The sequence below is a fragment of the Conger conger genome, chromosome 4 (genome assembly GCF_963514075.1).
Source record: "Conger conger chromosome 4, fConCon1.1, whole genome shotgun sequence".
Classification (NCBI taxonomy): domain Eukaryota; kingdom Metazoa; phylum Chordata; class Actinopteri; order Anguilliformes; family Congridae; genus Conger; species Conger conger.
The window spans coordinates 3,550,276-3,563,479 of record NC_083763.1 but is presented as its reverse complement, the minus strand read 5'-3'; the positions used below and the strand labels follow the sequence as shown (position 1 = coordinate 3,563,479).

The 13,204-nt window shown below is 46.2% G+C and overlaps 1 protein-coding gene across 1 annotated transcript in view; it reads left to right on the top strand.

The window, feature by feature from the left end:
* The window catches only part of LOC133125972 (microtubule-associated protein 4-like), a 35,332-nt gene that overhangs the window by 20,857 nt on the left and 1,271 nt on the right, over positions 1-13,204 (top strand). The window contains exons 7-11 of the mRNA XM_061237733.1: positions 323-382; positions 4,034-4,126; positions 5,504-5,585; positions 6,088-6,194; positions 12,868-13,030. Coding sequence (XP_061093717.1) covers positions 323-382; positions 4,034-4,126; positions 5,504-5,585; positions 6,088-6,194; positions 12,868-13,030 — 505 coding nt within the window. The remainder of the gene's footprint in view (positions 1-322; positions 383-4,033; positions 4,127-5,503; positions 5,586-6,087; positions 6,195-12,867; positions 13,031-13,204) is intronic.

The following is a 13,204-nucleotide window of genomic DNA, read 5'->3' as shown; positions in this document are numbered from 1 at the left end:
TGTACTGATATGAAGTAAAAAAACTGACTGGTTTTGAACACGCGGGGTCCTCATAAGGGTATAGCAAAGAAATAAAATGGTGTCCTTGGGAACATACTGGAGATGGACCCTCTTCAGCTCGTGACCTGTTCCTACTTCCCTCCCTTTTGATAACGCCCTCGATGCTTGGTGGTGTTAATCCAAGCCGATTTTATTTTCTTCTTTCACTCCCTCCCTCCCTCCCTCGTTCCTCCTCCTCCTCCTCCTCCTCCTCCCTCCACTCCCTGCATATCCGTCCTGGTGTTTGACCGGGGGGTTGGGTGGGCGGTGACTGTCTCCTCAGGTCTCCGCAGCACAGAGCAGAACTGACACTCTGGCGCAAGGTTCCCTCACCAAAGACAAAGTGAGTCCATCCCATCTCCCCTACCCTCTGTCGTACTCTCCCTCCATCTTTATCTGTCCCTCTCTCTCTCTCTCTCTCTCTCCTTTCATCTCTTCTTCCCTGTCCCTGACACTAGCCCATCTCTCTGTTTTTTTTTTTGTTTTTTTTGTTTTTTCACACTTCTCATTTCCTCCACTTGGATCTGGGTTTTCTGGATCCCGGGTGGTTTGTGTGGCATGACTATTGTCCCCTAAACATCGCCACAGCTCATATCCTCGTCTTCCTCGTCTTCCACGTCTGGACGTTTTTTGGCTGCATGAGCGTGACTGGCGGGCGTGTCCCTCAGACCTGGGTTCAGATGGTATTTGTTTTTGGATTCAAATACTTGTCTGCCTTTGACTAAGCTTGCCTGGTGTGTTGGAACCTGCTCCTCCTTGCAGGCTCAAATGCACCGGGCAAGATTTAACAAGAGCACAGAAGACTATTTGAATCCAAAATAAATACTGTTTGAGCCCGGGTCTGGGACTGATGAGCACTTGCAGGCAGACATGCAAGACGGTCTGACTGGCTTTTCGGACTGAAAGGCCAGAGAGATGCACAGTCCTGTCTGCCCCATATCTGCATGTGGATGGGATACAGAGGATGGGGAGGGGGGGCATAGTCGCTCCACTGCAGTTTATACATCCAGTGGAGAAGACAGGTCTGTCTCTGCCAGATTAACATTGTTTTTGTGTTGCTTTTTCAGCATGACAAAGATGTGTCATGTTGCCAGGGCCTGTGTGTAGCTGACTAAAAAAAAACCACAGGAATTGAACAGCAGATGTATTCTCTCACTAGGGTCTGAAGCTGCTGCTGGCTCTCAGCATTAAAGTTTACCGTACCTGTGGGATCCTCCGCTCTAAAATGTCTTTTTAAAATGTTTATGGCTTACTAAACATGTACTGTATACTAATTTAGAGTCGCATTTGAAGGCCCATCCCATACAACATCCTCCAGTCGATTTGGGAGTGCTCAGCCAAGCATAATGTATGGGTCCTCTGAGATATCCGCCGTCAGCCAAAGCTTAGTGTCACTGACGCAGTACCGAAACCCTCCCTCCCTGGCTGATGCTACAGCCAGTGGTGCATCACCCTGTCCATCTGCCAGCCACAGCCGGTACCGGTGGTGCTAGGAATATCAGGCCACATTCTTAAATAGACGTGCCGCCCGGAAAGCCCAACTCAAGATGGCTTTCTTTACAGAAACTAGAATGATAGCTGCTCTGAGAATGTTATTAGCTACGGCATTGCACTTTTGCTCACAGAACTCTAGTGTCGTCTTTCAGACAGGTATGCTGTTCAGATCCTCTGAGATATCCACTGTCAGCCAAGGCTTAGTTTCACTGAACAAGTACCGAAACCCTCCCTCCCTGGATAAATGAAATTGGCTAGTTATTCCTTTTACTCTGGTGGACGTGCTAATGTTATCTCTCATTGTCAGTCACTGTGGCGAGGAATGTGTGTTAACTGAGCGTAACGAGACGTGAAAACCCGAATGACTCCCGAGTCTCCAGACCGAGCTGTGCTCTGGCGCTCTTCGGAGGACGTCTAGTTCTCGCTCTATTTCACCTGACCTCCCGACTGATTTCTTCAGTGCCCCTCTCATTTATCCTAATATCCACAGATTTGTTCAGCGGCAGTTAATCAAACTATTGAAAGATCTGGCCGTTAAGGTTCTGCAGAGAGAGAGAGAGAGAGAGAGAGAGAGAGAGATCCTGATGAGGTATATCTCTCTAACCTCCTTTTCCCATTTGAGCCCTACGTCTCACGTCAATAGGAGTAGTGAACAATTATCCCAAGATAACATGGAGTCCTATATTATTGCCGCAGAGTAATCTGTTGTCGTTTTTTTTAAAAGGTGTGTCCATTTTCAGGTCATTTTATCTCTCATTTCATCATCAATCACTGAGCATGACGATGCAGTTCATTTTTTTTACTTTCACGCCATTTTGGAAACGGGTCAGTGAAAAGAAGTGGTCAGTGAAACAAACGCCCCGACTGGAGGCTGTATCTGTGGACACGGAGGTGTGGTGCCATGGCTGGGTCCTCCGCTAACCCACGTGTAGCTGCTCAGTCTCACTGGCTTCTAGAGTGACCGATAGGCTGGCTTTTAGCTAGTCCCGAAGAGCCACAAGTCTAGTCTGGAAGCTGGAGTGTACAGTACACCTCCCACCACTGCAACCTGAACCTGAAAAGGTTTTCTAAAAAGTTCTAAAAGTTTGATGTTTGATATCTCGATATTCTCATAATTCGGAAGACATTTTGATTCAGTCTGATGTTAAAGTGGTGATCGCAGACCAGAGGCTCTGAGGGAGTATCACTTACCTTCCTTCTCTTTTCTGAGCGGTGTGTGTTTGTGTGTGTGTGTGAGGTGGGTAGTCATACAGAAACTGACATGTCGTGTGGTGATACTACTTCCAACAGTCTGAATGTACTGTATGTGATTCGGTTAATATCTTCTTGGTGCATGGTAGGATACCACATACAGTATGTTTTGTTTTTTTTGCTGTAGTAATAGTTAGAAAGTTTATTTTTCCTTTCTATTCTAGCTTTAGCATATTCTTCATATGTTTTTTTGGGTGACGTATTGTAGTCTGTGTGTGAGTATGTTATTAATATGTGACGACGAGTCACATGTTAATAAGTATGAATGTTTCGGCCATTTTTGATGACATGGGGTCAGTCTTCATTAAATTGTTAAATTTAAATTGTACCTTTTTACTTGAAGTGTCGTAACCACATCAGTCCGTGACACCGTCTGTCAAGTCTGAGTAATGTATGTAACTGTAACTGTAACTGTAACTGTAACGAGTAGAAAATGTTAGCCCCCTGCTGGTGACACAGAGATATTTATTTTGGTTGCCTAGACCATAAAAGACATCGTGATTAAAAGAATGAAAGTGAAGGGTATGGGGGAAGTCAAGGAGAGAAAACAGGAATGCTCCCACATTCTGGCAGTGTTTAATTTTCTTAACACCTCAGACTTTCTGAGCTGAAGGTAGTTTTGCGCTCGCAGTCAAGGACACACTGAAGTTTGGTTCAGGGAACATATGCTGTCTCCCCAGACCTGAGCACCCCAGCTGGGAGCCTGCTGGGCCGCCATTTTGGATCTGAGAAATAATATGTCGAATTTTATTCACGTTTTCAATTTTAAGCTGTTCCAGCTGGGTATGAGCTGGTCAACCAGCTAGTGCTGGTAGCTCGTCTGAGCTGGTCAACCCGCTAAACTATGCAGAGCTGGGAGCTGGTTTGAACTGGTCAACCAGCTACCAGCTGTTCCAAAACCTTGCTTGAGCTGTTATTTCCAGCTGGGTGTGCAACCACAAGTACACATTTTAACACATTTTGCACTTTACGACTGACAAAGTTGCAGTTGCAGTGATTGATCCCATGTCAGGTTTACACAGGTGTGTTAGTGGGGTGTGTGCTTGCATGTGTGTGTGTTTCTGTGTTTCTGTTTCTGGGTATTTAGACCTGGGGTTTGGGCTAGCCTAGCGTGCAACCTGTAGAAGCTTCTGCATCCTTTGTTCTTCTACCCCCCCCCCCCCCCCCTCCCCCCCACACCCCCCACGGTGTGCTGGAAACCTGGGACCCCCCCGGTGACCCTATCCTCTCTGCTGCTATGCTGTTGTAGGTTCAGATAGTCAACAAAAAGCTGGACTTCAGCCACGTCACCTCACGCTTGGGTTCCAAGGACAATATCAAGCATGTGCCGGGTGGTGGGAATGTAAGTACTGTACATGGCGTGCTGCTAAAGAGTGGAGCTAAACTGGGTCAATATCAGGATGGTGGGTGCCAGCCATTTTAGGAAGTCAGTGGTTGTATTTCTGGAAAGAGTAGCTGTAAATTCCAGCTGTGCCAGCTTGACCAGCTGCTTGAAAATTGAGCTGGTCAGCCATCATGGCCAAGCTGTTCATAAGCTAGTCTAACTGGTTCTGAGCTGGTCAAATTGTCTGGGCTGGTACCTCGTCAAACTGGCTACCTGCTGTTCCAAAACACAGCTTAAGCTGGTCAAGCCATGTCAAACTGGGAGCTGGTCTGAACTGGTCAACCAGCTAAACCCTGTTGAGCTGCGAGCTGGTCTGAACTGGTCAACCAGCTAAACCATATTGATGTGGGAGCTAGTCTGAGCTGGTCAACCAGCTACCAGCTGTTTCAAAACCTAGCTTGAGCTGTTTTTTTCAGCACGTAATCCTTCTCTCTCTCTGTAGCCTGCCTCAACTTTAGGAACACCAGGTTCTTAACTTCCGCCCCCGGGCCTGGGTTGACATTTTCGTCTGCTTATCGTACCGCTTCGCCGCTCCGGGTTTCACTGCAGAGAAATTCTCTCCAAAAAAAAAAAGCCTTTCTGTGGAACACCCGGGAATAGCCCTGCCTTGTTTTTGTTACATTCCTGACAGCTCAATTCAAATAAATTGTTGTTTAAACGGCGAGCCGGCCCCAAAACAGACTCTGCGACGCACAAAAAAAAAACTACCGTTCAACTCATTAGGGCCTCCCGTGTGGCACCCCTCAAATTGTCAGCAAAGCAAACCAGAGTATCATAGCCCTCAAGGTAGCGTCTTATTCGACACGAGAAAACCGCAGATGGTTAGGCGAGCAGTCGCCACCTTCTCAGTCTTCCCCGTCGTCATGACAACTCTAACCTCTGTGACAACGTCACTGCGGCATGTATTCACACTGGGGGCGCGACCATCTCCCGTTTTGGTTTGACATCACGCGTTGAGTAATAATATAATGCTGGAAAGTGCATGTTTAAGAGACTATGGAGGTGCCAGAGTCCCCAAGCTTGGTAGACCAATCCTTGACATTAGATCCTAACACAGTGTGGGAGTCCATGCCAGTAAATTAGCAAGAATGTCTAGAAGTTCAGGGCATTTACCATCTTACTACTTACTATCTTATATTTTTATGCAAGCCATGTGACGGGTTATCGCTTGCATATGATATACGTTTAATATTTAACATTTATACTTAACAGTAGTTAAGATGGTCAAGAATAAAGATGTTGTTACTGCATTTTTTTTAAGTTAAGTCATATTAGTAGCATCATGGTAACCCCACAGTTAGATGCGTATCAGATGGGATGTGTTGTGTGTCACAGGTCCAAATACTGAACAAGAAGGTCGACCTAAGCAAAGTGACATCAAAGTGTGGCTCCAAGACCAATATCAAGCACAAGCCTGGTAGGATCCCATAAGGCTGGCTGTTTGTGTGTACAGTGTGTGTGTGTGTGTGTGTCTGTGTGTGTGTGGGCGTGTGTGTGTCTCATCCATGAATCTGTTTTGAATGAGCTACATAACGAGACCTTAGAATTATTAGGTTCTAACAGACATTTTTGACGAAAATGAGTTTGTGGCATGAATATGTTGTTTATAGGGCAATTTGATAGGATTTTGATATACAATCAAAATGTAATTTCAGAGTACTTTTAGGGTGTCTGACATTTTGATCTATGAAGAACTGTCCCGCATTTCAGTTTTGCTGTGTTAGGACAGGAAAGCTTTGAAGCTCAATATCTCAAAACTTGTCAGAAGGCAGATTGAAGCATATAATCCCAAGGTCACGATGAGCAGTTTTAGGCTACTTCATAATGCCACACGATTATCAGCAAACCTACACTGTATTTTAGTTTTAAATGTAAATTTAAAATGTAAAAGTTATGCAATGGCGCTGTGTGTCCTGCAGGGGGCGGTGATGTGAAGATAGAGTCCCACAAGGTCAACTTCAAGGCTCAGTCCAAAGTGGGGTCGATGGACAACGTGAGCCACGAACCGGGCGGTGGTAACATCAAGGTGAGAGTCAGAGAATCGCATAGTACAGTAACGTGTCAAGACACCCGTTCAACGTTGGGTCTTCGGGTTTGGCACACACACCTCATGCACACGGTCTACACACACTAATGTTGGGTCTTCGGGTTTGGCACACACACCTCATGCCCACAGTCAAACACACTAATGTTGGGTCTTCAGGTTTGGCACACACACCTCATGCACACGGTCAACACACTAATGTTGGGTCTTTTGGTTTGGCATACACACCTCATGCACACAGTTAATACACTAATGTTGGGTCTTCAGGTTTGGCACACACACCTCATGCACACGGTCTACACACACTAATGTTGGGTCTTTTGGTTTGGCACACACACCTCATGCACACAGTCAAACACACTAATGTTGGGTCTTCATGTTTGGCACACACACCTCATGCACACGGTCAACACACTAATGTTGGGTCTTTTGGTTTGGCACACACACCTCATGCACACGGTCAACACACTAATGTTGGGTCTTTTGGTTTGGCACACACACCTCATGCACACGGTAAAACACACTAATGTTGGGTCTTCAGGTTTGGCATACACACCTCATGCACACGGTGAAACACACACTAATGTTGGGTCTATTGGTTTTGGCACACACACGTCATGTGCGTGTTCAAACACACTAATCTTGGGCCTTCAGATTTGGCACACACACCTCATGTGCCTGTTCCAAAGAACATGGATATAGACCACTGGGGTGAACGGGCCTTGAAAGGGTCGGAAGTAAACTCACACATAAGAAAAAGTGTTGCTATATACAGTACACAAACATTTTTCAATAGTTTTTATAGAGAATGCTAGGATCTCCTCTCAGTTCTTAGGTCAATAACCTCCCCTGTAAGTAATTCTATAGTATTTGAAGCAATTGTGTAGTACTTTAGATATGTGTGCTCATTGATGCTGCTCATTGTTAGCATATCCAGCAAAACCCTAACAGGCTTGATTAGAAGATGGTGTATTCATAAAAACAATATCATGTTGGTTTTACATCCACAGATGGTTCGGATAGCGACCGTCATCTGTCAAATGGCATTATGTAGATGAGGTGATGCTTCATGCGGGAATGGTACATCGTGTGGCTATTATTTTCCCATCTCTGAATCTGAAACAATACGCAAGGAAATATTTATCTTACGGTTTGTCAGTTTGAAGATGAATTGCTCCGGCTTTGGAGGCTTGCTAGAACGAGCCCACAGAAAGCACAAAGGAGACAGTTTCAGGTTGCATTTGATTGGCTAATAAATCAATTTAAATAAAAATAGCACATCGCTGAATGAAGCTTCGTTCTTTTGTGTGTACATGAGCTCTAAACTGGGTATGCCCAAACTGGTTCACCAATGATACTGGGAAGATTTTCTCTGTTTCATTCCTTGGTACACCGTGGAAATCCGATATCACTTTAGGGGGGGGGGAAAGATTTGCAGGGGAAAAAAGTAAAATTTAACAGAAACATGTCACATTGATGAAGATGTACGTCTCAATCAATAACTGCATGCTGGGTCCATCTACAGCAGTGGTCTCCAACCCTGTTCCTGGAGATCTACCGTCCTGTAGGTTTTCACTCCCACCCTAACAAAGCACATCTCATTCAACTGCTAGAGATCTGTATTGAGCTGCTTATTAGTGGAGTCCAGTGTGCCAAATTTGGGTTGAAGCGAAAACCTACAGGATGGTAGATCTGCAGGACCAGGGTTGGTGACTACTGCTCAACAGTAAAATCAACTGCATGTAGTTCCACAGCAGTGGCACAGTGAAAGGAAAACACTGACAATTTCTTCCAGACAATAAAACAATGGGTGACACTTTACAATTGAGAAACCAACTGACTATTGAGAAATTAATCTGTACAGCTTTGTTAATGTATTTGTACACCATGAATTCATGATCAACAACTAGAACGCCAATTCATTAATCTTATTAAGTGTGACCAGAAAATATGATATGTATATAGTGTGTTTTAAGTCCTGGTTTGGTGTTTGCATTCCTGTGTCTTATGGCATGACAATATCCTTCAGTATTGACAGGTTTGCCCCAGTCATGTTTTCAGCAGCTTTCTAGGTTAATCGCTTTCAGTCACACATAGATTAGTTGTGACATGAAAGTCTGCCGTTCCCAATGTTTTCATTTTTGAGAGCATAATTCATTCTAGCAGATATAGAGAGGTTATTATGAGGCCGTGTCTTTTGGATTGCTAATGGGTTTGAACCTCTGAAGTTCTACTTGTGTGTGGGGAGACACACAGAGCCAGAGGGAATGGATATCGGCCAGCTTTGCTGCACTGATGTGTCTTTGACTATTTCCCAGTCCCTCCACTTCCACTTTTAGGCTGTCCGTCATTTTGATCTATCTAACTGATCTATCTGTCTGACTGCCCTGCATTTCAGTTTTGCTGTGTTAAAGGTACAATAGGTAATTTCGGACTTCTAACGGTCAAGAGAGGAATAGCAGCAACAAACACCTTCAAACAACAACACTGTTTATCCCTCCCTCTTCTCTGTAAACGCGCCGACGTTGAAACGCCATTGGCTGTGGCAATTAGAACCAATTTTCAGCCAATGAGCTTAAATTATTGCACATTTATACAATGTTTTGGAGTGTCGGGTCGTCAGCTTTATATTTTGAAACCTGAATTTACAGGCAGAGGTTGAGTCAACATGTCAGTGAGCCTTTTTCGAAGATCGGAAGGGATTTACAATGGTCTTGTAACAATGTTTTCACACAAAAAGCTTACCTATTGTACCTTTAAGATGTGAAAACTTTGAAACTCAATATCTCACAACTACTCAGAACGCAGACAGCACCTTATAGTCACGATACAGTGACAGTTCTGCACGTACCTGAGCTCTTAATTCGTTCCGCCGCAAGAGCCGAGAGCGAGCTTGCAAGGTGAGTCCGAGACGGGGGGGGGGATGAAAGAATGAACTTCTCCACCTCCTCCTGTCCTCTTCTGCCGTGCCGCTCCTGTGCTCAGTGTCAAGCTGTTTCACCATCCGTCAGTCCCACAGGAGCACTGGGACAATGCGCTGCCACAAAATGGCTGCCTCTCTCTGAGTGCGGACGTGTTTACGTGTGTGTGTGTCGACCTCATTACTGCCTCTCTGAAATACCTCTCCTCTAAATCTTTTGTTTGACTTGACATATTTTTCCCTCTGAAAAATTACCTCCATGGTATATTCCGTTTATACAGTTTTTTTATTCATTTATTTTTGCTGTTTGTCATGACGACTTGCGGGTGGGGCTGTTTAGTGTACGGCAGTGGTAGCCAACCCTGCTCCTGGAGATCTACCGACCTGTCGGGTTTCATTACAGCCCGAACAAAGCACGCCTCGTTGAACAGCTAGAGATCCACTTGAGCTGCTAATCAGGAGAGTCAAGTGTGCTTTGTTAGGGCTGAAATGAAAAGCTACAGGACAGTAGACCTCCAGGAACACGGGGTTGGGCAGCGCTGCTGTACGAGGTTTTTCAGTGGGGGTTTTTTTTTTTTTTTTAAGTGTGTGTCGGTGCTGTCTGTAATGGCAGTCAGGTAGTTCTGCCCTCCGAGCGTCAGCAGACTCTCTCCCCACCCACAGACTGTGCAGCTGGGGGAGAGGGTCTCAAGGCACGCCTGGGGCCGGGCAGCTCAGGGTCTGAAACGGGGAGAGAGAGAGAGAGAGAGAGAGAGAGAGAGAGAGAAGGAGGGAGAGGGAGAGAGAGAGAGAGGGAGTCAGCTTAGGAGGAAGGTGCACTCTCAGAAATAAAGTGACAGCAGAGGTACATTTTTGTTCTTTGTGGATCAAATTTCCCAGGTGTACCCTGATGTTCTCTTTTGGTACAAATGAGTACGTTTTCCGAGCAAAAAGGTACAAATTAATTATATATTGGAAGCTAGGGGTACAATTACATGCACCTATAAGGTACCGCCTTTTGTACCTTTTTAGGCAGTTTTCGTTCCTTTAGTCTGAGAGTGTGGCAATAACGTACGAGGCGAAGAGGAACAGATATCCTGCAGGAGATGGAGATTGGGGGAAGAGGGTGGAGATGGAATGGAAAAGGGTTCTGACCTGACCCCCATCCGGGAAACCCCCATTTTTGTAGGAGGCTAATTGACAGTGCCTACAGGAAATCTGCAGGTTTCTGGGTCAGAGACATAGTGTGATGTCACCTGTCCCCTCAGCCTATGGCAGTCCATCACCTGTATCACATGACCACCATCTCCATGGCTGTATCATTCATTCACTGTTGCACCTGTGTATAGAACTGGGTAATGGCTACGCACTGTACTGTACAAACACAGACCTACACAAACAGTATATATGGACAATATATATTTACGAACAGGAGTTATTAGGAGTTATGTTTTCAACATCATACCTGCCATTAAACTGTACGTTAATGCTAATCTTCTTGTGAATAAAACCATGTGTTGTGCTGCCCTGAAACGTCATGGATCTGCTGACTAAAAATATTATACAATGTTATTAATGTCAAGCAGAAATCTGTCTGCGCTCTTTCAACGGCAAGCAGACAGACCACAAAGAATGTGGAGACGTGCACATACGAACATGATAATTGTTAATTATTATTATTTTTATTGTGCTGACTGGTATGACTAGGTCCAGGATACAAAACACACTCAAGTCCTTCTTCAACTTTGCACTCATTGTTCATGTTTTTATTGCCTGATTTGTTTTGCCCTGTGGTTTTGTTTGGTTCATTTTGCAAGCTTTTCCCTCACTCTTAAGTCCAAAGAAGCGGTGATAAAATCCAGGTTCAGGTGCTGATAGGGCAGGGGCTTTGAACTGCGCAGTCAGCGGTGCTGCTTCAGCGTTACGGCGGATCGGTTTACGCGCCAGACACGAGAAATAAACACATCAAAGGGCTGACCGCCGGTGGCTCGGACTGCTTATCTCCTGACCCTGCACTTCCTGACTCATCCCTCATCCTCTCTGTGAACGGGCGCCGTGCACAGCCCCACCTGTCCACCCCGACTCCCCCCACACGCATCACCCTCCTCCCCATGCTGGGGAGCTTCTCTACTGCCCCCTTCTGCCAGGCAATGGAATTGCAGGCCACCCCTGCTTTCACTGGAATTTTCTCTTTGCCCAGCAGAGCAGGTCACTCACTCACTCACTCACTCACTCACTCACTCACTCACACACACTCACACACTTACTCACTCACTCACACATTCACTCACACACTCACTCACTAACACACTCACTCACACACACAGACTCACTCACACATTCACTCACTCACACACTCAGTCACACACTCACTCACACACACACACTCACTCACGCACACACTCACTCACTCACTCACTCACTCACACACTCAGTCACACACTCACTCACTCACTCACACACGCACTCACTCACACACTCACACACACTCACTCACACACTCACACACACTCACTCACACACGCACTCACACACACACACACACTCACTCACACACACTCACTCACACACTCACACTCACACACGCACTTGCTCACTCACACACTCACTCAGTCACTCAGTCACTCAGTCACTCCCTCTCCCGCTCCGGGATGCTGTGTCATAGGTTGTTATTTAAGCACCACCGCGAGACAGAGACAGCGCATTGGCACACACGTAGGCATCCTGTGACTCATGGCCAGTCTCCAGGCAGCCTGAGGCTGTGGTGCTGTTTAGAGCACTATCAATAACTGCGCACAAAGCATCGCTTATATGTCTGGTCAAAACAACTGCTGAATAACAAAGGACCCGGTGGAGGTCACCTTAGTAACTGAATTTATCAAACAATCCAAAGGGGAACCATCGTCTATAAAAAAGCAACACAATAAACAGTACATGCATATAAATTATAAAATAACATTTGCCCATTTGCGCCCGCGGTTCTAGCAGTGCGTGAAATATCCGGAATAATTGGAGAATATGTATAATATTAACCCTCCAGTGTAGCTGTACGGCACAGAGGGAGGTGTGATAACACCGTATGACCTGGCTTTCTTCTGCTTTTTTTAAAATGGTTTATTTCTCTCCACCGACCCAGACCAGAAGACACCTCCATGCAGATCATCCTTGGGCTCTTTCCAATCGCCTATCACTCACCTCCTCCGTCCTTCCCTTGCTCCTAACTCCACCCATCGGGGGGAGGCAAGAAAGAGAGGCCAGAAAAGGAATTTAAGACTGACGTCAGTTACAGATGTGGCAACTGCGTAGCAGATTGGGGAGAGGTCGATCCACAGGTCGATAATTTATACGTCGCGCATTCCGACAAAAATACTTCTGTAAAAGGATGCGTTCGTGTTTTCTCGCCCAAGAAACTGTGGAGGCCTCCTAACTTCTAGCTTGTTGTTCTTAGACGGAAAATTTACTGTGACAAGCTAGAATGTCCTTAAAGATGGCAGACAACGATCGATTTCCGGGTCGGGGAAAGAACAAGGAGATGACAGGGAGGCGAAAAATCAGCGATTGGAAACAGCCCCTTGGACCCCCTGCCCCCATGTTTCTTTTGCGTTTCTTTCTGGTGTTGTCTTCCCTCTCCCCCCTCCATTCCACCGGCACTTGAGCACACACACACACGCACACACCTCCTCCCCATCCCACCCCACCCCACCCATCCCACCCCCCTATTGACGCCAGGCTGTGCTGTCCCCGCTGTGTTTCTAGGCTGAGGGGACAGAGGAGGCAGCTGGGGGGGATGTGGCGCCCTCTAGTGGCTCCCCGGTCACGGTGCCGGCCCAGGAGAATGGCATTAAGGAGGGCCCAGCCAGCGGGGGGGGTCAGGGTCTCCAGGACCCCCAGGGCCTGGACTCACGCATCCCCGAGACAAGTAAGTCAGCCCTCCCCAGTCCTCTCTCCTTCTCCTCACCCCTCTCTCCCGTTCCTGACCAACTGCAGGAGGGTTCCAGTCTCAGGTCCACAGCCTTCCACTGCAAAAATTTCAGCCTCAGCAAGTATTTTAGTCTTATGTTTAGATTTAAAATCTTATTTCTTAAATCTTACT